At 38.7% G+C, this 26,376-nt stretch overlaps 1 protein-coding gene and 1 long non-coding RNA gene across 3 annotated transcripts; both read left to right on the forward strand.

The window, feature by feature from the left end:
* The first annotated feature begins 371 nt into the window (after positions 1 to 371).
* On the forward strand, positions 372 to 2,821 carry LOC141375209 (uncharacterized). The gene is made up of 4 exons (XR_012382868.1): positions 372 to 558; positions 645 to 854; positions 1,584 to 1,663; positions 1,789 to 2,821. It is a non-coding gene; the product is annotated as an uncharacterized lncRNA (long non-coding RNA).
* A 10,028-nt stretch (positions 2,822 to 12,849) lies between these two features.
* On the forward strand, positions 12,850 to 26,188 carry LOC103909395 (adhesion G protein-coupled receptor E3). Of its 2 annotated transcripts, XM_073906672.1 has the most exons (17): positions 12,850 to 13,100; positions 15,767 to 16,150; positions 16,233 to 16,277; positions 17,300 to 17,671; positions 18,319 to 18,375; positions 18,589 to 18,620; positions 18,817 to 18,894; positions 22,767 to 22,968; positions 23,508 to 23,624; positions 23,761 to 23,942; positions 24,052 to 24,216; positions 24,291 to 24,494; positions 24,574 to 24,806; positions 24,953 to 25,019; positions 25,100 to 25,191; positions 25,271 to 25,433; positions 25,663 to 26,188. In XM_073906672.1, exons 2-17 carry the CDS (start codon positions 15,931 to 15,933, stop codon positions 25,720 to 25,722), a joined length of 2,289 nt encoding a protein of 762 aa, XP_073762773.1. In that variant the 5' UTR covers positions 12,850 to 13,100; positions 15,767 to 15,930; the 3' UTR covers positions 25,723 to 26,188. The 2 variants fall into 2 exon arrangements, with proteins under 2 accessions (XP_073762773.1, XP_073762768.1); XM_073906667.1 differs by lacking the exon at positions 12,850 to 13,100 and having other exon boundaries at positions 14,722 to 16,150.
* Positions 26,189 to 26,376: the final 188 nt, after the last annotated feature.

The raw sequence follows: 26,376 nt of genomic DNA on the forward strand, positions 1-26,376 counted from the left end.
TGTACATTAAAGAGGACACTGAGCACAGTATAACAGCTCACAGGTGAGGAACACTAACGCTATATTTCATATCTGACAGCAGACTCTCGCATCTGACAGAGGCATAACGGCTTTAACACACACCTTTCAGAGTTGTGCATCACAAAATAACACTCCGTAAGCCACTCAAAACGTTATTGACATCCATTTTTACATCAAGATTTGCCGGTTGTAAATGCTGTAATCTTTTAAGTTCTAAGCATCCTACTGGAAGACGCTGTTTGCTATGGCATATAGGTGTGGCTCCAGACGGTTACAGCAGTGAACAGTGAGTGGTATTGTTTATTCGTTCATTTGATTAAAAGCCTGCGGCTGTTTTCTACTGTCTGATAAAAATACATTTGTTTGCAGGCCGTAACAACGTCACACACAAGATTATGATATGTAACAGTCAAATTGTTTATGATGAATGTATTAATTATTATTATTATACTGTGCTTTCCTCTAATCAGATGCTGGATTGAAACAGATGAAGGGTTTATCTGGAGTTTTCTGGGTCTGGTTTGTGTCATACTAGCAGTAAGTTTTAGTTACAGACATTTTTTTCTCATGGCCTGTTAAAATCAACAAAACTCTAAACTGATCATTTCTTCATCTTTCTACAGCTGAACATGATTCTCTTCATCAGGATCATACACAATGTCTCGTTCTCGTTTACCAAAGGTTATAGTGTTTAAAACACTCGATCAGTTTTTGGCTTCTGGATTCTGGGTTTCTTTAGTAATGGCAGTAAGGCTGTGCAGATCCTCTTCCTTATCTTGAACTCTCAGCAGGGAACCTTCATCTTCCTGATCTACTGTGTGCTCAAATATGAAGTCAGACATTTTTACACATTTTTTGTATAAATGAACAGTTTCATGTTGTTTAGCATGAATTGATTACCTGAACTCATTTAGCATTTTGAAAACAGTTTTGCATGTTCCACAAGACAAAGGGATTCTGTGGAAAGTGTTTACTATGTACATTTGAATTTGAATTTGAATTAAAGAAGGAAACCGTGAGTGTAAAATCAAATTCTCTCAGGATGATGGAGCGATAAAACTCAAATATTCACTTAGACAGTCAATTGTTTTAGGTGAAGATCACTGCTTTTCAGCTCACATCAGGTAAGATCTTTCTGCTTTTAGATTGATGATGATGTTAAAGAGTGTCATCAAGTGTGATTGGGTGGTTTGTGTGTTTTAATAGTAATAGTTGAGTCATTTGTGCTTTGACCAGGTCAGGACTCTTAATGAATGCTCGAAACCATATTTAATGTTGTAACATCTAATATATCTAACTTGTTGAACTGCTTCACTTTACATGAGTTGATTCTTATATATTAATTTCTGGGGGAAAAAAAATGAACCTAATCTTTAATAAGAACTGCATCTCTTTTATTCATTTCATCTTTGATTCTCAGTCATTTTAGATCTTAAAATTACAATTCACTGATGCAGTTGATTATTTTCCTTATCTGTGTGAAGTAAATAGAAAACATTTTTGGTCATGCTTCGGAGACAGTCCTCATTGTTTTTTATATATACATTTTTTGTACTGTAAAGGAAATTCATCGGCAGTACTGCTTTGTGGATGAAACACATCAGACTGTTATAATAGACAATGGCCCCATCTCTGCAGAAAAGTAAGATTGTCTTTCATCACCCAAAACTCTGACTTTCACAGATTTTATATGTTTAATGTAGGTTTTACATACTCCAACTTGCAGTACAATCCAATACAGTATAATTTGTGTTTTTAATATTTCAGGATTTAAGAAATCACTGAGTACCATCTCTGTTATAACATGTAAGTATAAGCAGTTTTTTTATACATAGCTTAACAGTGATGCAGTTACAGTGCAAGGTAATCATCACTTATCATCATCACAATTATCTCACAAAGTCATGAGATACAGTCCAGTTTAAAAGCAGTAAAATTATATAGTGTAAGTCAGATTTATTGGCCCCCTTCAAATCTTTTTTTTTTTCTCCAAATGATGTTTAACAGAGCAAGGAAATTTTCACAGTATGTCTGATTATATTTTTTTCATCTGGAGAAAGTCTTCCTTATTTTATTTTGGCTAGAATAAACAATTTTTACATTTTTAAACACCATTTTAGGGACAGAATTATTAGCCCCTTTAAGCTTTTTTTTTTAATAATCTACAGAACAAACCACTGTTATACAGTAACTTGCCTAATTACCCTTACTTACCTAGTTAACCTAGTTAAGCTTTTAAATGTCACTTTAAGCTGTAAAGAAGTGTCTTGATAAATATCTAGTCAAATATTATTTACTGTCATCATGACAAAGATAAAATAAATTAGTTATTAGAGATGAGTTATTAAAACTATTATGTTGAGAAATATGTTGAAAAAAAAATCTTCTCTCCATTAAACATAAATTGGGAAAAAAATAAACAGGGGGCGAATAATTCTGACTTCAACTGTATCTGGAAAGGAATATATGAACCTATCAGTTTACAATATATTGATGCCCAATTTCTAGGCTTTATTGGTGATGATGGTCTGCAATGTTGGACCATTATTGCCATTTTAGCTTATAAGTAGAGGACAGAATCTAGCCAGACTGTAATGTGTGAATTGTTGAGTGGGCAAAATAAAATATAAAAAAAATAAGGTCAGTATTTTTAGTGAGTGTACTTTTTTGCTTTTATTCTTGCTGTAATAAAAAAAAAATTAATTGTAGAGCAACACAAGTTCTGTTGCCATTAATATTTAACTTTAATAGGTAGAACTGTCTGAGATATGGACAAAAGCAAGTGATGCATCATTTAGATAAAAAAAAAAAACTGATTAAAAAAATAGTAAATGGTTATAAAAATCTTTATAATAAATTATAAAAATAATTAAAAAATCATTAGGTTAAAAATCTTCAATGATATTAATGATATGACCTACTTCCGGAAACTTTCCACTTCTCTGTTTATCCGTCTGATTTTACTGTCTGTTTCTTTTGACCGCCCCCTGTCATTTACAAGAATATCTCAATGGTGAACACGTCGAGTATAAAAGCCTCATCAGTTTCATGAGGTGCGTGATGTGGCGCCAGGTGAAAGTATAAATCAGCCTTTAGATTTTTTTTTTCTGTTGTTCAATGATGCATCTAACCTGTATTTAGTACTGTTCAATTTAAATACATTTATTTTACCACTAATTTTGTTTTTGTTTTTTGTTTTCTTTTTGTCCATGTGTGTTTTTAATATTGCGAAATAGGTCTTAAATTTAATACTTAATGGTCTTACAAATGTCTTAAAAAGTCTTAAATTTGACACTATAATACCTGAAGAAACCTCAACCTGTTGGGGTTTCGGGTCAACTGGGAAAAGAGCAAGTTTGCCCCTTTGCAGAACAACTAATTTTTCAGGTTGGAGCTGGACTCGATCACAAGCTGATGCTGACCTGTCTGAAAGAGTGCGAAAAGAAAAATCTAGATGCATTGGCATATCAATTGCCCGGAGCTGTTGGTGGTGTATCTCACTCTTTGTTATTTTTTGCTGGTGCTAGAGGGGAAACACGTGATGGTCAGAACAGACAACATGGTGATGGTGGCGTATATATCAACCACATGGGGGTGTCCGTTCTTGTCGCATGTCTCAGCTTGCTCGCCATCTCCTTCTCTGGCTCCTCTTCACATCCTCGGCGAGCTCCACCATGCAGCTGATACGCTCACACTACAGCTTCCACGCCCGGGAGAATGGAGTCCCCACCCCGGGTCTGTTCAGTTGATATGGGCATGCTTTGAAGAAGCCCAGGTCGACCTGTTTGCCTTCCACCCATTGCTAGTCGTTTTATTCCCTATCCGAGGCCCTCTTCGGCACAAACACTCTGGCAGACAGCTGGCCTCAGGGCATGCCATACCTGCCAACACTCACGTTTTTCCCGGGAGTCTCCAAGATTTCAGACCCTTCTCCTGTTTTGGTCTCTCTCCCGGAAAAATCCCGGAGGCTGTGGGCTGGGCGGCACCTAATACATTTGTGAGATTTTAAAATCATAGAGTGGAGCCAATTTCCTTAACATGTGCTGGATAACTATGGTGAATGAGGAAATTGATTTGGTGTTAAAACACGCTTGCTGCGTCTTTCTCTCTAAGATGGAGATATGTGCACCTTTCTTACTCAGTTGAGTTCCCCATTTGGCAAACCCTACTGAACTCCTCCGAGACCCCCAGCACCTGACTCAGCAGAGAAGTCAGGTGCCTGGCCCATTACGTTGTTTGGCATGCCCATTCACTCAGCCCGGGGTTCGGTGCCTGCTATACGCAATCCCCATTGGCGAGTCCATATGCTGTGGAACGCTAAGAACCATAGAGAACAAAAATGCTATGTTCCTTTGCCACAGTGGTTGCACCTTAGCTGACAGCTGTAGTTCGGCTTCTGCAGCTAGAAAATGTGCTGAGCAACACCTATCTGGCAGCTTTATACACAGCTAATTGTGATTGCTGGCAGCTGCGTGCACTGGGCGCTGCCAATTCATCGGCATTTCATTGGCCTGTTATATTACTCTTTAGATTATTGGCTTTCTGATGAAATCCCCATAGTGTAAGTTTTCCACACAGCATAACTGTTTCGTTTTATGTCTTTTATCATTGTTTTATTTAGAGCTTTGTCTGAAAATATTTTAGTCCTGAATCTACTTCAGTTTAACTTCTGAAGACTTGAAATATGGCTCACAAATCATACTTTGTGTGGTAAAGAATAATTTTTTTGCATGAGTCAAAAAAAAAAAAAAAGGAATAATAAAAACTTTTTTTTTTTTTCAGATGTGTCACAACTTATCTTGGTCTCTGTAATGGTTGCACCAGTGATGACCACAGCTGGTAGTGTATTCAATTCTTGTCTTGTGTTTTTAAGGACTTTGATTTTGAACTAAATGCAAGGTGTCCAACTGGTTTATCTTGTTTTCATCAATGTGTTAATCATAATTTCTTATTATTCCTAATCTTTTCACTCTGATTGACACATTTTCGGAGCAACATTCGGAGCACCTGATGTGGGACCTCCATATTACAGACACAATGAATATTGAAATATTTGAATATTGAATACCATCATCTCCCACACTCCCTTCCCTTGACCAACACTCCTTTTCACCCAACTCACACTGAATGGTCATTTCAAAGCATAAATGTCCTGTATAATTGCATGTGACTTTTTGCATGTTTGATATCATTTGAATGTCTCAGTGTGATTGGTACAATGGTCTTGTTCCCTCAGAAATAGACATAATCAAAATGATAGTTATATAACTTCAGATATCTTTTGAACCACTGCTAAGATTGTGCCCCATATTGCACCTTTAAATTAGACAGCAGATGTAGATTCCATGTTATGTGTAGGGTATGTTCCTGCTCCTTTTCCTCACTTTACTGGTCATGTAATTTTGCTGCAAGTAAAATGGGTTAAAAATGTAGACAACAATTCAACTTTTAAAAATACAATTTTGTTGCCCCTTCTTCATGGGAATGTATCCAAGCAACATTGGCCGACATCAAGTTTATTTGGTTATTTTTTCGTTGAGTATTAACAGGGTTTCCGCGGGGTCTGAAAAAGTGTCAAATTTAAAAATCAAAATTTAAGGTCTTACAAAGTCTTAAATTTGCTGTTTTAGGTCTTAAATATTTTTGCACAGGTCTTATTTTTCCGATGTCCATGTAACACTAAATCTACTGCTCATTTAAATTCTTTTTTGTTGTTGTTGCCAGTTTTTTCGGGGTGTTGTAGTTACTTTATTTCACTAGTCCAATTGTAATTTGGGGTATGACAACTACAAGTGAGGTCAACTTGCAATAGCCAATCAGCTTTCTGTTACTGACTCAGTGCGTGCAGCGAATTTGATGTCATCGATGTATTTGCGGAGGTTCGCTGTGGTTGCGTGCCACATGATTTCAACTGATGGAGTATGGCAATATTTCACTGACAAATGTCGTAAGTGCAGTATAACAAGTCGGAAGTGCATTCATGTAATACGAGAGAGCGAATCTCTTTGCTCACGTGCCGGTTTCCTCAGTTCGTGGATAAAACTGCACGCGAGTTCTCAAAACACTGGCTGCTCACCCCGTCAGACGATGCAGACTCACAATTTTTGTGTCTTGTGTTTCCTCCTCCTTTTGTGCTTTTGCTCTCCAAAGATGCTTCAAGAATATTGAACTGATAAAATGAAATACAGTTTAGTTTTACTACAGTAAAGTGTGGTGAATTGTAGAATAATATACCCAGAGACTAGTTCACTTTGTTTTAGTTGCCATGATAAAATGGGATTGATCGTGAGATTTATTTGAAGAGGGAATAGTACAGTAGGCTATAATACCTTATCAAGTTTCCCCTATTTTCTTTAAGTTACATTTCTGCTTGCATTAGTTACAGTATATTGAAATGTATTTTATTTGATTAGTATGATGCACATTTTGGATGTTTAATGAATGTTTTTAAAAGTAAACTATTCTTTGTAGTGTTTGAAACTGGAAATATCTCATCATATAACATACAGCCAAAAATGTGATGTTTTATTAGATTAAAAATGTAATATGTAAGTCTATTTTAGTATTTTGGTTATTGGTAAGAAATAGTGTACTAATATAAATCATATAAAAAAAGCATGCAAGGAAGAGGGAACAGTGTACTGAGTGCAAAGAAGAAAATTTGTGCGTGAGCAGTGCATTTTTCAGAGTGAAAGAATTTGTGTGTGAGCAGCATATTATATTTGAGAGCTCGCAAGAAGTTTTGTTCACAAACAGAGGCAATCGGTGCGCGAGCAAAGAAATTCGCTCGCTCGTATTACATGAATGCCCTCTTGACTTGTAATACTGCGCTCACGACATTTGTCAGTGAAATAACGCCATAGTGGAGCTAATGGAATGTTTTGAGACTCGGGTGAACAGTTCGCAGGGCACCGCATTTGATTTGAGTTGATTATGAAACAGTTTGAAGAGGTTTTGTCTGAAACAGGTGCGTCTGTCTGTACAGACATCTTTATGATCCGTCCATGCATGATCATAGGGAGAACCAGATGACCACTAATTATGGACTAGAAATTGCAACAGCCATGGGAAAGGAGGGAAGTTTTTGTAAAAGTTTGAAAAAACCTGAGGGATATGTTTGTTAAAACAAAAAAAGAGGCCCCCAAAAAAATCTTTAATGATATTAAGGATTCTCTTTTTATTTGTCTGATTTTACTGTCTGTTTCTTTTGACTAACCCCCTGTCGTTTAAAAGAATATCTCAATAGTGAACACGTCAAGTGTAAAAGCCTTCTCTGTTTCGCGAGGTGTGCGATGTGGCACTAGGTGAAAGTATAAATCAGCATTAAGATGTTTGTTTGTTTGTTTTTTCTTTAGCTCAATGGTGCATCTAACCTGTCTTCAATATTGTTCAATTTAAATACATTTATTTTACCACTAATTTTGTGATTTTGCGGTTTCTCTCGCGTGTTTTTGATATTGCGATACAGGTCTTAAATTTAATGCTTAATGGTCTTATAAAGTCTTAAAAAGTATTAAATTTGACATTATGAGATCTGCAGAAACCCTGATTAAGCACCTGAAATATTTGTTGATTCTGTGCAGGACAAACCAAGGAGAGGCATCAGCAATTGATATTCTGCGGTTAAAAATAGACAAAAAGACAACACATTCTCACAGATTCATTACAATTCAACTTTATTTGTAATGCACTTTTCACAACAATTGTTTTTTCAAAGCAGCAAAAGGTGCACATAATTTCATTACAATCAAATTTGGAAAAGTTAAGGTTATTCGTTACCATAACTCAAGAATGTTTAGGTCTGGTGATTGTGCAGGCCATAGGGGATGTTTAGCTTTACTTTCATGTTCATCAAACCACTCTGTCGCCAGTCTTGCTGTGTGTATTGGTGCATTATCATCCTGATACACAGCACAACCTTCAGGATACAAAGTTTGAACCATTCCGGAATGTTTCAACAGTCCTTGGCAGTGACGTACTCGTCATCTAGCACAAGTATTGTGTCTAGGCAATTGATCCAAATTGGTCATGAAATTTTGCAGCTTGCTTTCTGATTGGAGAATCTTTAAAAAAAAAAAAAAAACTGCAGATGAAGATCTAACAGATCCAGATACATTTTTTGCCTACTCTCAGTGGGAAAGTAGCCAAACAACATTACCCGACAACAAAAAAGTTTAAGTAGTTTATTTTTTGTTTATTTGATTGTTGGTTTATGGCCTCATCCTCCTATAGTTATAAAAAATTATAATATCTTTAAATTGGCCTTTTTTAATGTTTGTATAATATTTTCATAAATATTCTAACATTTCTTTTAAAACCTCTGCATAACAGCTAATCTGTCTGACCCCTGCAACAACTACACTATGCTGGACGAACCATGGAGAGGCATCAGTAGTTATTATTCTCCGTTATCAAATAGAAAATGTGACACCTCAGTCTCACGGAGCGGCTGGTATCGTTTCTTCATTAATGGTGCGAGTGCCCACATCACAGAAACGTGTGTGGTAAAATACCGTTGTTCTACTGATATGACAGCGTGGATTAGGGGTGGACACCCAACAGTACAGGATGGAGTCGTCACTCGAGATGTCTGCATTCACTGGCTGAGTTACTGCTGCAATTCCGTGTTTCCCATTCAAGTCAAAGCCTGTCCAGGGAATTATTACGTCTATGAGCTTGTTCAAACGCCAATCTTCTGTTCAGGATACTGTACAGGTAATTATATTCACATCAACTCTTTCAATACATTTATCACAATACACATCTCTGTTGATTCATTATTTGCAATCTAAACTTTCAGATGTTACCAGTGTGATCACAGTCATGCCAGAAATCATCTCACCTGGTAATATAACACAGTCTGTTGTTTTTGTTCTTTCTAAAGTATGTACATATCTGTACCATTAATATGTGCTTGTGTCAGACAGTTATATTTACTTTTAATCTCCATCATACCAGTGTAAACCATCATCCTTGACTGTAGTAAAATAAATTGAGCCTTTGGTCATTTTTTTAAACAGCTGAAGATAAATCTTATTTTCTTTTAAATCTATCACTCCTTGGTTCAATGGTTTGTTTTTAGCTTTGCTCATTTAATCATAAAGGGGAGCTGCATGGTGGTGAAGTGGGTAGCACGACCATCTCACAGCAAGAAGGTTGCTGGGTCGAGTCTCGGCGTGGTCAGCTGACATTTCTATGTGGAGTTTGCATGTTCTCTTCGTTTTTGAGTGGGTTTCCTCCGGGTGCTCTGGTTTCCCCCACAAGTCCATGCGGTAGGGGAGCGTGGGGCACAAAGTAATCCAGGGTTAAATGTAACACAGAATTTTTAGGTATTTGTTCAGGGTTAACCATGGCATGCTTCCATGGTTTTCACCACAATGTCGGCATATGTCTTCCTGCTAATTATTGCAAAAGTTCAGCAAAATTTGGATGAGAAACACAGGAGAAACCATTTTTGCAGCATAAAAGTATTTTTTTATTGTAGTCAATATTTAAAAAAAAAAAAATCTGTGAAAGTATATATATGTAAAATCTTATATTGTTGTGATTACTGTCTTCTAGGCTAAAAGATGTAAAACACACACAGTGACTGCCAGCCAGTTTTGAGGAAAACATGGCACAACGGGGTTGGTTGTAACAGGGTATTAGAATTAAGCCGCAAACTGTTGGACACCAATCAAACTATCAAAGTAATTAATGAATTTTGAGTTTAACGTTGGGAACTTTTTTTAATAAAAATGTTTTTTACAAGAAAAAAAAAATTTATATAATTGCTAATAATGCAAATAAATACATTCTATAATAATAAATAAATAATTTTCAATAATAATGCAAATAGATTTAAATGTGTTTAACCAATAACCATTTAAATAAACACACTGTGCTATGTAGAATAAAAAAGAAATAAGCCAATTACTGAAATCTAGCTACTATTTAAAGTAAACTGAAATTAAATTAATTGTGTGAAATCTGCCTTTGTAAGCTTGTGTTGCAACTAACCCCCTGTCTGTTACAACTTGCCCCGCAGGTGGGGTGAACAGTAACATTTTTACTCCTGGTATTTTTGGCAATACTGCACAAAAACCATAGGTCCAGCGATCATAACTCCAGTGCTCATTTGTAGGAGAGACTTGTGTGTTGCTTTTTAAAAAAAAAAAAAAAAGATTTGTCTACCCCATCACTTTGTTATTATTTATTTGACCAAAACCGCTACTTTGTACCCCGCTCTCCCCTATATGAATTGGGTACGTTAAATTGTAAATAGTGTATGTGTGTAAATGAGTGTGTATGTTTGTTTCCCAGAGATGGGTTGCAGCTGAAAGGGCATCCGCTGTATAAAACATATGCTGGATAAGTTGGCAGTTCATTCCGCTGTGGCAACCCCAGATTAGTAAAGTGACTAAAGCTGAAAAGAAAAAGAATGGTTATTTTAATGCACAGTTTAGCACCTCAAATTAATATGTGATTTAACACTGAAGCACTCATGGATGGTACCAGACGGGCTCTTTCGCACAACAGATTTACAAATCACCAAGTATTAAAATACACTTGTTTGTTACATTTAGCAGGGTATGTGTGGGGTCCTAAAATCTCCTAAATTCACTGAAATATGGTGTTGTAGGTCTTAAATCATTTATCACACTACCGGTCAAACGTTTGGGGTCAGTGGAATTTTTAAATGTGTTAAAATAAGCTTCTCCTGCTCACCAAGGCTGCATTTATTTCATCAAACATACAGTACACATTGAAAAATTGTGAAATGTTATTGTACTATATAATAACTGTATAAAAGTCGATTATAATTTCATTTATTCATTCATTCCAGTGATTTTAAAGATTAAATTTTAGCTTCATTACTTCAGTCTTTAGAGTAACATGATTCTTCAGAAATCACTCTAAGAAATAATAATTATTATTAATACTGTTACTATTATTATGGTAATAATAATATAGCAATAATGACTGGAGTAATAATTTAATTTAAAACTACATAGAATAAGAAAGTAGTTATTTAAAATTGTATGAAATATTTAACAATTTTCTTAACATTTATTAAATGCCACCTTGATGAAAGTAACTTTATAGGCTCTATTTTAAATATTTATTATTATTATTATTATTATTGTTTTGATCTCGGGTGTGGTTGGCTGTCATGAACCCCAAATGTGTCTCTTTACATCTGTCACAGTTGCTTCACTGTCAGATCAGATGAGGTCATGTTTATATAGTGCAGCATAAATTAGAGAAATTCTGTTTCATGAGCCTTTTGATTAGCTTCAAAGATTAATGAACATTTATATTAAAGTTGTGATTTCATACTGGTCTTCTCGGTTTTTTTTTCTGCAGACCCCTGCTACAACTACACTTTTCTGGACAACACATGGAGAGCCAACAGCAGTCAGTCATCAAAGCCAGTCTCCATGTGTGACCAGTCAGTCTCCTGGAGCGGCTGGTATCGGCTCTTCATTAATGGTCTGAATGCTCAGATTCCAGACACATGTGTTCAGAAGTTCAGTTGTGGCACTGATATCCCACTGTGGATTCGTGGTGGACACCCAACAGTAGAGGATGGAGTCGTCACTCGAGATGTCTGCGGTAACGATGGTGTGGATTGCTGCACGTATGGGATCTTTCCCATTAAAGTCAAAGCCTGTCCAGAAAATTATTATGTCTATAAGCTACTTAGTCCACCTGCATGCCCATCAGCCTACTGTGCAGGTAACTATACATTATTTATCAACTGTTTCGTTCTTCTCTTTTATTAAGAGTGCAAAAACATACTGTACAGTACATGGTAAACACACAACAAATAAACAGCAAGAGAACATGAAAGGGAAACATGAAAGGAAAAAAGGATTGTGCATAAACAGCCATGACAAGGTAGTATTAAAAAAGTACTAAGCATTCATAGTCATAATATAATATCAATAATAATACTAAGGTTAGTCAAATGACATCAACAATAATCAGTCAAACACCACATACACTTAAAGTCAAAATTATTAGCCAAACAGTGACTTTTTGCCTTCTTTTTCTAATATTTCCAAAATTATGTTTAACAGATTCAGGAATTTTTCACAGTATTTCCTATAATATTTTTTTCTCCTGGAGACAGTCTTAGTTGTTTTATTTCAGTCAGAATAAAAGCAGTTTTTAATTGTTTTAAAGCCATTTAGGGTCAATATTATTAGCCCCCTCAAGCAATATTTGTTTTGGATAGTCTACAGAACAAACCATCATTATACAATCATTTGCCTAATTACCCTAACGTTAGCCTAGTTAACCTAGTTAAGCCTATAAATGTTACTTTAAGCTAAATACTAGTATCTTGAAGAACATCTAGTCAAATATTTTGTTCTGTCATCATGGCAAAGATAAAAAATCAGAAAAATTAAAAAATATATACAAACATATAGTGGGTTAATAATTCTGACATCAGCTGTAAGTCCTTTATAAGCTGTTTTTACACATGCATGATATTTATGCCTCAATGTATTTATCTGTACCTAAAGTGAAAATGCTGTCATCATTTACTCAACCTGTTTGAGTTTCTTTTTTTTTTCTTTCTAACACAAAATAATTTCTTCTGACAAATGTTGGAAACCTGTAACTATTGACTTCCATAATATTAGCTTTTCCTTCTGTGGATGTCTTTGGTTACAGATTTTAACATTTTTCTAAATATCTTCTTTGGAGTTTGGCAGGAACAAAAATCGTATAAAAGTTTGTAACCACTTGAGGCAGAGTAAATAGTGAGTGAATTTAGATTTTAGTGTGAGCCATGCCAGGATCAATTTATTTAAAAATAAACGATTTGCACCACTAAGCACGATTACATAGAAATTTATGCTAAATGACAATGCACTGAACAAACTCAAAATATTAAGTCTTCATATTCTTTAGATTTTTTTTTTTTTTACCTCAAGCAGTATATGTTTTAAAAGACAGTTACTTTGTCAGTTCACAAAGTACTGGTAAATATTTTATTGGACCCATAGTATGTTCAGTATTATTCATCTGATTGTTGGTTTACGATTGTTTTCCAGTTGTTTCCAACATCACCCGCAAAAATATACCAGGTAATGTAGCCTGAGTGTGTGAATCTGTAGAACTGTAATGGTTTGTAAGTGTGTTTGTGTCTGTAAAGATGAAAGATTATAGTTTCAGATGTACAGTTGCAGATCATTGCAGACATTATCATGAACTCCAGTGCTCAAACCTTTGTCTGAATTGACCCTTCGCTAAGCCACACCCAAAAACCTATATGTTGCATATGGATTGTGCAAATCTTATACCAGGTATCCTAAAAGTTTGGACAGGGTGTTGGAATTTTTTCCCTTTTCAAAACCTTTTCAAAACCTAAAACCCAAGAGGCCAAATGCCAGCGTGGATCAAGCTGTGTGAGGGGCGCTAAAGGAGCGGAGCTAAGTTGGTTTTGTTTTGATATTCCTGATACATTCAGTGATAAACAGACGGCTATATTGAGAATAGCCTATTCCATATAAAATTCACTTAGCTAACACATATTCTACTCTCATAAATAAATCATATAAATTGTCAATGTCAATATGAAGATCACTAAAACTGAACTGTGAAAATACTTTGAAAGCAAATTACACCTAAGAGAGATGACTTAAATGCTGTCTTTTTAAATCATTCCAAGTTTAAATGTTAGAATGTTCTGAATGAATACAGCATAGGGGAGGTAACGGAATAGAACACAGCCATGAACTGTGCCTCTAACTACAGCTCTACTGGTGTAGTTACAAGCCTACAAGTTGCGATGCAGTTTGCGAATGTTTGTTGGAACATTGAATTTTGGAAACACTAAAATCAACACACTATGTTTGTAACGACGGAACTTGCAATCTTAATTAGCTAACGATGGTTTTCAGAAACGCACCCCTGGCGGGAGTGTTGAGGCAAGTTGAAGCTAAACTCTGCAGGACACCGAGTGTCAAGGACAGAGTTTGGGCACCCTGTTAAGAGTCTTAGGGTGCTTTCACACCTACACTTTTGTTTCGGAACGTGTCTCGTTTGCCCAGTTAGCGCGGTTCGATTGGCATATGTGAACAGGGCAATCGCACTCTGTTCCGCGCCAAAGTAATCGCTCCGAGATCGCTTGAATGAGGTGGTCTCGGCTCGATTGAAACGAACCCTGGAGCGGTTCGATTGCAGTGAGAAAGCGATCCGATCCGAGCGCGGTTATATCACAGTGTTTTATGCATATGTAATAGGCTTACGGCTATATGAAGAGAGAATTATGAGTAGGGCGGGAAGTTTCGCGAGTCTCCGGATGCCCGCAAACGAGTGATGATCTCCCGGTAATCTCGCGTCTCCCTCCCAGTCCTCAAATAGGCATCGTCGCGCACCCTTCTCACCCCTCCCCACCGCGTCTCTCCTCAGACACGTCACGCGCACCCTGTCAATCACCACCAAACCACCACCTCTCCTGACAGCTTAACGGGACGCTGCAAAATAAACCCTGACACTCTGACCAATGTAAGGAGAGTTTCCCCGCACGTGACTTGTTTTAGCTCTTTTGGACCGATTAGAAACTTTGCAGTGTGAAAGCGAACCGCTCCAAGAGCAAAGAGCAACAATGTAACAATTGTAATCTCTGTTTCGGAACAACTGAATCGATTCACAGGTGTGAAAGCACCCTTAATGTATTTTATTTGTTTCTTCATTTTTAGAAAAGTGAAGTTTAACAAACTAATTTCGAGAGGAGCATGTCATATGCTTGAGCACGACTGGCTTCTCATCTGTAATCAGTAATAATCCAATCAGAGTGATCCAAGCTTACTATAAATGAATCGTTTTCTCGCTACAGCTCTATCTAAATGAGCACTGTGCTACATCCCACAGATCACGCTATTATGTCTTTCTTTTCTTTTTCATACTTTTATAACCTGTTTTAACACATTTTCATCTGTTTTTAATCATTTTTATTGTTTGTTTTTACTTTCTTATACTTGTCTCTTTTATTCATGTTTATGTAAAGCACTTTGAATTGCCACTGTGTATGAAATGTACTATATAAATACACTTGCCTTGCCCTGCCTTGCCTTAGGTCTTCATTAATGCGGGTCTTAAAGCTCTTGCCTGATCATAATTTTCCAGTGATATGCCTCAGAGCTTTTCTCTTGTGCATCGCCTCATCTTCATCAAAGTTTCTACAAACTTTCTGCAGATTGCCCTCTCTCTATTTATAGTCTTCTCTGGTCTGTCCAGCTCATTTTTGAATTGCTTATTGCACCTTTAAATTAGACAGCAGTTGGTACTGTAAGCAATAAATTATGTAGAATTCCATGTTATGTGTTGGTTATGCTCCTGCTCCTTTTCCTCGCTCCACTGCTCATGTGATTTTGCTGCTAGCTATCTGATTGAATTAAATGGTTTAAATTGCAGACAACAGTCTAACAGATGCAGAAACAATTTTGTTGCCCCTTCTTAAAGGGAATGTATCCAAGCCACATTGGCCGAGAACAAGTCTTTTTTTGTCATAAAACATATTTGGTTATTTTTCCTTTGATTAATAAATGTCTGAAATGCTGGTTGGATCTTTGCCTCCTCCTTCTCGAATGTTAGACAGCCATCCAAATGTATTACAATAATTTTTCAACACTAAATATAGTTTTGTTGTGAATTGAAACACTTTGAATCAGACTTTTTTAAACGTCTACAGATGAGTTTATGATAACCATTGTGACCAATATAACCAATATTCTAATACTTCTAACAGCTAATCTGTCTGACCCCTGCAACAACTACACTGTGCTGGACCAACCATGGAGAGCCTACGGTAATTCATATTCTGAGGTAAAAAATAGAAAATATGACAACTTTGTCTCCTGGAGCGGCTGGTATCGTTTCTTCATTAACGGAGCGAGTGCCCACATCCCTGAAATGTGTGTTGCAATTCATGGTTGTACTACTGATATGACACTGTGGATTCGTGGTGGACACCCAACAGTCGGGGATGGAGTCGTCGCTCGAGATGTCTGCATTCACTGGTACAATTACTGCTGTATTAACCTGTTTCCCATTCGAGTCAAAGCCTGTCCAGGGAATTATTACGTCTATGAGCTTGTTGAGCCAATATCAGCCTTCTCAGCCTACTGTACAGGTAATTATATTCACATGAGCTTTCAATACATGCATCACATCTCTGTCTCTGTTCATTAATCATTTTTAATCTAAACTTTCAGATGTTGGCAGTGTGGTTACAGTCATACCAGAAATCATCTCACCTGGTAATATAACACCGTCTGTTGTTTTAGTTTAAAACTCTTTCTAAACTCTGTCTATACTGGTAATACGTGTCAGACAGGTATATTTACTTTAAATCAGCATTAATCAGAGTTCTTTGTTTTGTTTTTAATTTTGTTTTATTTTTAATTTAACCATACTACAACCAAATGATGGTTTTAATGTAGAGTTCAGCCTCTCAAATCAATGTGTGATTTAACACTGAAGCCCTTATGAAAGGTATCAGATCCTAAGTAGGACCATATTGGCAGAACTTGACACAAATTGGCTGAAAATGCATAAGATTGTAACTGAAGGTTGCTGGACAACAAAGTTAGGGATCCACGTGCAGTTTTACATGGAATGGTCAGGCAGGCAACAGTCAAACAGCTACAAACAGTATCATGGGGTAATCCAAAAAAGGAGTAAAATTCACAGGCGAGTGGTCAAAAAATCAATATAAACAGTAAATCAAGGCAAGGATCAAACATGGAAAGACTTATGAGAGTTCACACCAGACGCGGCACATGAATAAATCATGATATTCACATGTAAATAGTCGAGTGAACATTTTGCGTTTACTAACTGCTTTCGCGCATCAAATTCGCTTCACAATAGACACAGATTCGCGTCATAGGCAGAACTTCTGTCTGCTCGGTGACTCTAGCATCATGGCTAAATGGCTAACATGTATTTTTTTAAGATAATAGCTGTGCTTCATGTGCTTTAGGAAGGCTGAAAAACAGCATATATTCGTTCGGTGCCATGTCTGAGTGCAGTAGATACTGATTTCAGAGGTGCACCCAGCTCTGTGAGTTCATCAATTCCTCCAGAAACTGTAGCTGGGTCATGGAGGCTTTCTGCTACACTTGCTTCACTGTCAAAACCGATGTTTGTAACTCATGTTTATATAATACAGACTACAATAGGGAAATACTGTTTCATTTATAGCGTGTTGATGAAATGCATTTAATTAATATTTATAAATGTCATAAACATATTTTCTTCTCGGTTTTTCTTTCTGCAGATCCCTGCTTCAACTACACTGTTCTGGACAATACTTGGAGAGCCAACAGCAGTCAGCCATCAAAGCCAGTCTCCATGTGTGACCGGTCAGTCTCCTGGAGCGGCTGGTATCGGCTCTTCATTAATGGTCTGAGTGCTCAGATCCCAGACACATGTGTTGCTAAGTGTAGTTGTGGCACTGATTACCCACTATGGATTCGTGGTGGACACCCAACAGTAAAGGATGGAGTCGTCTCTAGAGATGCCTGTGGTAATGATGGTAATGATTGCTGCACGTATGGGGTCTTTCCCATTAAAGTCAAAGCCTGTCCAGGAAATTATTATGTCTATAAGCTACTTAGTCCAACTACATGCCCATCAGCCTACTGTGCAGGTAACTATATTTATCAGCCGCTTTTACACAATCATGATATTTATGCCTCAATGTATTTGTCTTTAATAAAGGGTTAGTTCAGCCAAAATTCTGCCACTATTTACTCAAGCTGTTGGAGTTTCTTTTTTCTGAATAGTTTGTTAATTTTAAAAACAAATTTAGAAAAAGGAAAGCCATAATAAATAGTGAAGAAATGTTAGGTTTTTGTTTGAACTATCCCTTTATGCTTTATGTATGAAGAACAGAGTTTTGATTAATTGAATATGAATATGGTCTAGTATACTTTGGTCTGGTACCTATGGTCAGGTAGATGTGACTTTTGTGTCGTCACAACACTGATCAGTAGTATATACAGGGCTTAGTTTGTGCCAGAACACGCTGGATTGGGCACCTCTGAAATCTGATCCAGCACCTTATTTTACCGATCCTCCTCAACAGCCCTCCACCCACTTCTGTTGTTCACTTTCACTTTTTTCTGCGACTTCCCAACCCTCTTCACGTTTGTCTGCGACACCCCTCTGCCATCCACCACACCCGCTCATGCGCGACACCTCTTCCACCATCTTGAATCGTCAGATAATATAAATTGCTGCTAATACGTTCATGTTTTCTTTGTATGCTCAGTCTGATTGTTGACTGTTTTCCAGTTGTGTCCAACATTAGCAGCACCAGTACAACAGTCACACCACAGACGAGCTCAGCTGGTAATGTAGTCTGATGATTCCTCTGTTGAGTGTGTTTGGACTGAGTGTGTAGAACTGAACAGGTGTGTGAGTGTGTTTGTGTCTCTGGACAAAGATGAAGGATTAAAGAGGATCTGAGATGTACAGTTGCAGATCATGGCAGACATTATTAGAACATCTTTTTCATGTGAGTTGTGTTATTGTTGTGTTCACTGTGATTTTCTCTTATTGCAGTTATAAATATCACCCTGCAGGAAGGATGTTCTGTAAGTTGAGTGTCTGAAATATACGCCTAATAGTTTAGAGAGCTGTGTGTTGATATGTGTGTTGTAAGTTTGCATGTTGTAACTTTTGCTTTTCTGTTTATTTCTGATGGTTTTGTGCTTTTGTTTGTTATTAATATTGTGAAACATGATTGAGGTCATGATTTCTGTACTGTATAAAGCTGAATTGTAATTTCAGAGTCAGAGCTCTGGAGGATGTCTAAAAAATCTTCTTGAGCAGATAGAGAACATTACAGCTCAAGAGCTTCCACTGAATGTAAGTCTTCAAGAGAATGTCTCGAGTTACGTGTGCAACCATAGTTCCCGGAGAGGGAGCGAGACACTGCATCTAACCAGAACGCTTGGAGAACACCTCTTTTATACGCGTCTTGAAGCACATGTGAAATTAATCTAATGTAATAAAGCGGTGACGTCAGACCAGAGAGTATAAAAGCCTGCACTGAGCATTCAGTGTTAACTTCAAATTTGCTTGAAATAAGTAACAGGCAGAAGAGAGTATGGCGGAAGATGCAGTGTCTCGTTCCCTCTCGAGGAACTATGGTCACATATGTATCCTGAGACATTTCCCATCTAGGGAACTTCAACATTGCGTCTAACTAGAGCGCTAGGGGGACGCAATACCCACTAGGCCAAACTCGTTGCTCACTGTGAACGCACACTACGCATGTAGAACAGAGGACCCTGGGGAGGGGTCTACATCAAGTTGATAGTGATGCGCAATTGTATGTGGTGTCGACCATCCTGCTGCCAAATAAATGTCAGAAAGGGCAGAGCCTGAAATAGAAGCTTTGGAGGACCCTACAGCTCTTGTGAAGTGGGCCCTAACAAATTTAGGTGCAGTATGTCCAGCAGCCAGATAAGTAATTGAGATAGTCTCAACTATCCAATTTCTTATGGTCTGTCTATTCGCCGGACTTCCCCTCTTTGAGAGTTCGAAGCAAACCAGTAACTGCTCACTCTTTCTCTAATTAATAACAGTGTTAACGTATGTATCCAGAACCCTAACTGGGCAGAGTAGATTCAATTTCTCTTGGTCTGACGACTGAAACGGGGGCGGATTAAAGGCCTGCAGCACAGCAGGTTTCGCCAAATGAGTAAAAACCTTCGGCACATACCCCGGTCTGGGGTAAAGAAAAGCTTAAGACATGCCCGGAGCAAACTCTAGAAATGAAGGTGCAACCGACAGAGCCTGGAGGTCACCAACCCTTTTCAGGGAAGAAATAGCTAACAAAAAAAGCTGTTTTCAGTGTAAGAAATGTATCTGACGCCTCCTTTAGTGGCTCAAATAGGGGAACAGAGATGCCCTAGAGTACCAATGTTAAGTACCATGTAGGTACACTGTTTGTGCTGACAGGCCTTAGCCTTATGGCTCAACATAGGAAGCGATGAATTAGCAGATCCTGCACTAGTGACTAATCATCTAGGGGAAGACGGTTGGCCGCTATGGCTGACACATACACTCTCAGAGTGGATGCAGCTAACCCAGCAGACAAGCGATCTTGGAGAAATTCCAGCACTGAGACTACCTGACCGCTGACTGGGTTCAGCTGGTGTTCTCTGCACCAAGCCAAATAGAGAGCCCATTTGAGGCCAAAAAGCTTCTGTGTGGAGGGAGCCCTGGGGCTTAGAATGGTCTGAGCAACCTCGGTTGACAATCCATATTCTATGAGGTGGGCCCCCTCAGAGGCCACACCCATAGTTTCCATAAGTCAGGCGAGGTTGAAGTATCATCCCTCCCGCCTGAGACAGAAGATGCTTTCTGATGCGGATCTCCCATGGGAGACCCGCCAGCAGGGCTATGAGGTCTGAAAACAAAATTCTTGTAGGCCAAAATGGGGCTACCAGCAGTAACTGAACTCTGTCTAGATGGACCCTCTCCAGGACTCCTGGAGAAGTGCGACCAGGCAAAAAGTATACAGACGTAGCCTCGGCCACATCTGCACCATGGCATCCAGTCCCAGGATTCCCCTTGAGGAAAAACCCCCTGGATTTAAGCCACTACTGTTGGGGTCTCATGTACACTAGACCAAATGGAATCACGCTGGCTGCTACTACCATGAGGCCCAACAACCTCTGAAAGAGTTTTACAGTGATGAACTGGCCTAGTTTGACTCTGTGTATGGCTGATTGAATTGAAGCAATTTGTGGCGGGGACAAATGTCCTCGCATCAAGCATAGTCCCATAGCACACCTAAAAAATCATCGTCCTGGCTGGAACAAACACTTTTTGCGATGTTCAACCGAAACTCCAACCTTCTGATATGGGTGAGAATGACATCTCGATGTCGGACTGCCATATTATGAGTCAGAGCTAGAATCAGCCAATCGTCTATGTAGTTTAGGATACGTATACCCTGCATACGAAGTGGAGCTAGTGCTGCTTCTACTATTTTGGAGAAGATTTGAGGTGACAGAGCTAGGCCAAATAGAAGAACCCGAAACTGGAAATTTTCGCCCTCGAAAGCGAACCTCAGGTACTTCCTGTGTTGGGAAAGGATGGATATAGGGTAGTATGCGTCTTTCAGGTCTATTGTGACAAACTAGTCCTCTGACTAAATTTGTGACACCACCTTTTTGATGGTTAGCATCCTGAACCTCGGGGCCCTGACAGACGCAGTCCCCCATCCTTTTTTTGAAATACTGGCTGTAAAACCCTGACTCTCTGTTGAGTGGGAGAACACTATTGCACCTTTTTTAAATAGAGCCAGTATTTCCTGTTCCATAGCCATAGCCTGTTCTGGCTTATTACGGTGCGTGTAACATCTTTTAAGTGAGGCTGGCGTGCACAAAACTGTATTTTGTGTCCTGACAACACATCAGGACTTCCTTTTATCCTTCGCCTTCCTTGAAATTCCTATTGTCCTCATGGGTAATTTCAAGGAAGGCTCAGGCTGAGAGCGTGCTCTCCAGGCCCATTTTTTTTTGAGGGGGGGTCTGAGAAGTGACGCTCTCCTTTTGTACCGCACAGTTTGAGAAGCTGGTTGACAGCTGGGGCTGTTCTTTAGCAGCCCCCCGACTTTTGGATCGTGGGGGAAGAAAGCCCCTGAGGGAGCTAGAGCGCTTTTTCACCCTATCAAAGGATGGAATTGATGGCGTTGCCGAATAGCCCTGAGATCGTAATTGGAGCTTCCATAAAAATAGCCATATCAGTTTCTGACACCTCTGCTTGCATCAGCCATAGGTGCCGCTCAATAGCCACCAGGGTTGCCATAGAGTGCCCCAAATTAGAGGCCGCCTCCTTAGTAGCTCTCAGAGCTAAGTCGGATGCCCAAAGAGCTTCTTGAAGCTGTTCGGGTGTCGCTCCCCCACCGTCTAAACATTCTTTAAGTAGGTCAGCCTGATATGCTTACAACACTGACATAGTGTGCAGGTATCCTACAGACTGACCAGCCGTCATATACACTTTGCCAACTAGACCAGAAGTGACTCTTAATGGTCTAGATGACAAGGGAACTACTAAATAAATGACTGTTAATGGTGTCATTAAACAAGATAAATATGAATTATTTTATGATTTTGTCACAGGGTTATGTAGCTCAGGATAGAAGGGGAGGTCCCTTTGTGGAGGATCAAATCTGCTGGGTAATTCTCTCTCATCCAGCATACCCATCAGACGCAACTGTTGCCTTTCATGTGCTGGCTGCCAGTCTATAGCATCAAACCTTTCAGCAGAGTGTGACATCACCTCATATTCAACTGACTGGGGCGGCAGTTCCCCCGACCCTCTTTGCCTTTGCTGCAATGGCGTGTCTGTTTCCTCAGAAACGGAGGACGCCGACCTCCCACGAGATGCAGAAGAAACTGCAGAGTGTGCTTCTGACGCTCCCGAGGGAGGATTAGATCTCACGGATACAGGCAAAGAAAGGACAGAGTCTGTCTCCACCTCGTCCATTAGATAAAACTGTGATCCCCAGGATCTAAGCCAATGCTCAGCCTCAGCATGAGCGGGACCTGAACCGCGAGGAGCGTATAAAAGAGATGTTCCCCTAGTGTTCTGGTTAGACGCAGTGTTGAAGTTCCCTAGATGGGGAAACATTATAAAGTCAGTTCTGTTAGAGTTGACTGGCAGAGCAGTTTTATCTTATTGTCTGTCTTTACATTTGTGTGTTTGTTTGATCAATGAATCAGAAGGTGACCGACATTTTGACTGTGGCCTTCAATGCTTCAGAGAAGATTTCAGTGTCTTCATCATCATCATCATCATCAGCCAGTCCAGCTCAGCTAGCCTCATATGGAACTAAAGTGTTGAAAAGCAGCGAGAAACTCATTTCTACATTGGTGAAGCCGACAGACACAAGTGCCAATGTCAGTTTCACTCTTGCAGCTGTAGGTAAGTGGAGACACTGTTATTATTGATGATGAACCTGAGATTATATATCAGAGACTCAAACACACCAGCTCAGACCTGCTCCTCTTTGACTCGCTCAAACTGAGGATTCACCTAAACACTAATTATACTAACATTAATAATAATAATAATAATAAACAGTAGCTAAAACTAGTGAACTGAACCTGTGCACATTGCACACACACAAACAAAGTGAGTATTCAGGCAACAAGAAGATTCAAATATAAATATTTTTATTTAGTAAATAGTACTGTATAAGGGAATACATGATTCTGACAGTTGGTATATACAGTGTAGATGCAAGGAGAGTATGGCTGTTTGTAAAGAATACAGTGCCATCTGCTGCTAAAAAACTAAGCTCCGAATCTATTCAAGAGGTAACAGTGATGCACTTTGAAAATCTGAGAATCTATGTAGAATCAATTTCTCAAATGTTTTTTTTTTTTTGCATAACCTTTAATAGATGGAGATAAATATAGCAAATTATTTTAGTACATAACAGCATGCTTGTTTTTCATCAGAGGGAAAAGTCTTCATGGTTGGACCACAGGTGACCTTAGATAAAATCCCTCAACTTTACACAACAAATTCTTCTATAAACATCGATCTTATTGGCATCGCCAAGAACAACAATGACAGTGAGTTAAATGTTTGGTGTAATCAGTGATTTATGTATAATGAAACCTCATTTCACCACCACTAAACCACATTTACTCTTTTGAATTTGTTATTAGCATATAATATTGCATGTAAGCCTCTGTTTCTGTCTCACAGGATCTGCTGCTGTGGCTTTCATGAGCTACACCACAATGGAGAATCTACTGAAGGCCGACTTCTTCAACACAACTAATGACACCATTAAAACCATGATGTCCACTGTGATCTCAGCTACTCTTCCCAAAACCAGCAACACTGCACTCACCAAAGCAGTCAACTTCACCTTCAGACACATCAGAGTGAGAGACTGAAATGTGTTTTAGTCCAACATCAGCACTGATCAACATCTGAACACATCTAATATTCACTCTGCTCATATTTTCTGCTTGTTTCTTCTTCTTCTTGCAGGAGTTTGAGCCCAGCGGTTCTCTGTCCTGTGTGTACTGGAATATCAGCGAGTGGATTGTAGATGGTTGTTCTGTGTTAAACAGCAACAGCAGCCACACTGTGTGTTCCTGTGTTCATCTGTCCACATTCGCTCTCATCATGCAGACCAGCAGCAGTCCACCACCGGTACCAGAACATTTCTAGAGAGCATTGAAGAGCAGCACAGATCTGGCACTCATGTTCTCTGCATGTTTTCTCAGAGCGATCTGCTGGAGCTGCTGGGTCTGGTGTGTGTGATCGTGGGTCTGGTGTTCTTCAGTTTGGCTCTGTTGTCCTTTGCTCTTTGTCAGTGGAGTCCTGGAGTCAATAATGTGGCTCGAATCAACATCTGCATCAGTCTGCTGTCGGCTCACCTTCTGTTTCTGCTCACACAACAGTTCCTGAGCCTCATTCGCCCTCAGCAGGTGAGAATGATGAAGGAGCTCTACAGCTCAGCACAGCCGCACTGAGAATCATCATAACCCTCTCTCTCATGCTCTCCAGGTGTTGTGTGTGGTGATAGCAGGCCTTCTGCACTTCCTCTTCCTCTCCGCCTTTGTGTGGATGTTCATTGAAGCTGTGCTGCTCTTCATCTGCGTCAAGAACCTATCACAGATCAGCTCCAAAAAGAAGGAGGTGCTTAGCAGTGGGTTCCTGTGTGTGATTGGATATTTGGTTGCTCTGGTTGTGGTGTGTGTGTCTATTGGGCTGGTTCCAGAAGGATACGGCAGTGAACAGTGAGTTGTATTGTTCATTGACTGTTTTCTGCTTTCTGATTAAAAATAAATTTGTTAACAATGTCACATTCCAGCTTAAAATCTGTAACTATCTGTTCTTCTATATCAATGTATTAATTTACTATATTGTGCTTTCCTCAAATCAGATGCTGGATTAAATATGATAAAGGGTTTATCTGGAGTTTTCTGGGTCCTGTTTGTGTCATACTAGCAGTAAGTTTTAGTCACAGACACTTTTGTTTCATGACCTGTTCAAATCAACAAAAACTGATCATTTCTTAATCTTTCTACAGCTGAACTTGATTCTCTTCATCAGGATCATCATCATTCTGAAATCAGCTCTCTCAAATCTGAACGCTGAAGTTTCACAGATGAAGCAAACCAAGTAACAAACATTCTGAGTTAATCGCTCTCTGAAAATAACAAATAGTACAGACTAAATGTCCTTTTCTGTTTCTCTGCAGGGTTATGGTGTTTAAAACACTGGGTCAGTTTGTGGTTCTTGGTTGTCCTTGGATTCTGGGGTTCTTCACTAATAGCAGTGAGATGCTGCAGATTCTCTTCCTGATCTTGAACTCTCAGCAGGGAACCTTCATCTTCCTGATCTACTGTGTGCTCAATAATGAGGTCAGACATTTTTAATCAAAATCTATATCTATGCAAAAATTTATCTAGGTGTTTTCAGGTGTTCCTACAGCTATCAGTGCTTATCTATTGAGCTAATTTGCACAGTTGAGTAAATCTGGCTGCTAGACTTTTAAAATTTTTGTTTACCTTTTTCTAGTGACTTTATCATTGATGAGATTCAGAGCTTAAATTGTTCTCACTCAGCTCTTCTCATCTCATTCTTGTCCAGATCAGGCAGCAGTACTGGAAGTGCTTCACATTTCTGTGCTCTGGACGCAAACAGCGCTGAGCATCATGTTCAGGACAATCCAAGTGATTTAAAAACTAGAGACAGGGTTTTGCATGCTAAATGTCACATGATAAAACAACAGTCAATACTATTCATGTATAACCTGTCAGCTTTTTTATTTCATCTATAAGGATTTAAGATTTCTATGTGGAGGGGAAAAATGTTTACTGACTTCTGAAGAACCGTAACTCTGTACAAGTTTCTGTTTGCTTTAAGGGCTTATGAAATAGATTATCTGCTATTATTTTATTGTGGTCAGTGCAAAACACATATAAATGTTGGCTGTACACAAATCAGTGTAAATCATTTGCACAAATCAGTTTTATCTCCCATTACAGTAAAAGTTTATTTACACATGGCATTAATTCTGTTATTTGCGTTTTATCTACACTTTGGTGATGTGTATAATGTTAAAATTTTATTTTCATGGTGTCTGTTGTTGCATTAAAGTTTTTTTTGGCATGTATGCATTCTTATTTGATTACAAAGCTCTAGAATTGCAGTTTTGTTTGTAGTGTATATAAGGCTTCTCAGTGCACATGCTCATCAGAAAGATCAGCAGTGATGTTGTTGTTGTCACTCTCACACCTGAACAGCAGCTTTGTTCGAGGCGTCATGTAATGGCAAGCTGTTTGTATATTTGGGCCCCGTTTA

This window comes from Danio rerio, chromosome 1 (assembly GCF_049306965.1).
Source record: "Danio rerio strain Tuebingen ecotype United States chromosome 1, GRCz12tu, whole genome shotgun sequence".
NCBI lineage: Eukaryota > Metazoa > Chordata > Actinopteri > Cypriniformes > Danionidae > Danio > Danio rerio.

What these genes read in the sequence shown, in the direction of transcription:
- LOC103909395 (XM_073906667.1), top strand. Translation starts at nt 15,718, where the DNA reads ATGATAACCATTGTGACCAATATAACCAATATTCTAATACTTCTAACA. An exon ending in TTTCACTCTTGCAGCTGTAG is followed by an intron (nt 22,969 to 23,507) that starts GTAAGTGGAGAC and finishes GTTTTTCATCAG; the next exon opens with AGGGAAAAGTCTTCATGGTT. An exon ending in GCCTCATTCGCCCTCAGCAG is followed by an intron (nt 24,495 to 24,573) that starts GTGAGAATGATG and finishes CATGCTCTCCAG; the next exon opens with GTGTTGTGTGTGGTGATAGC.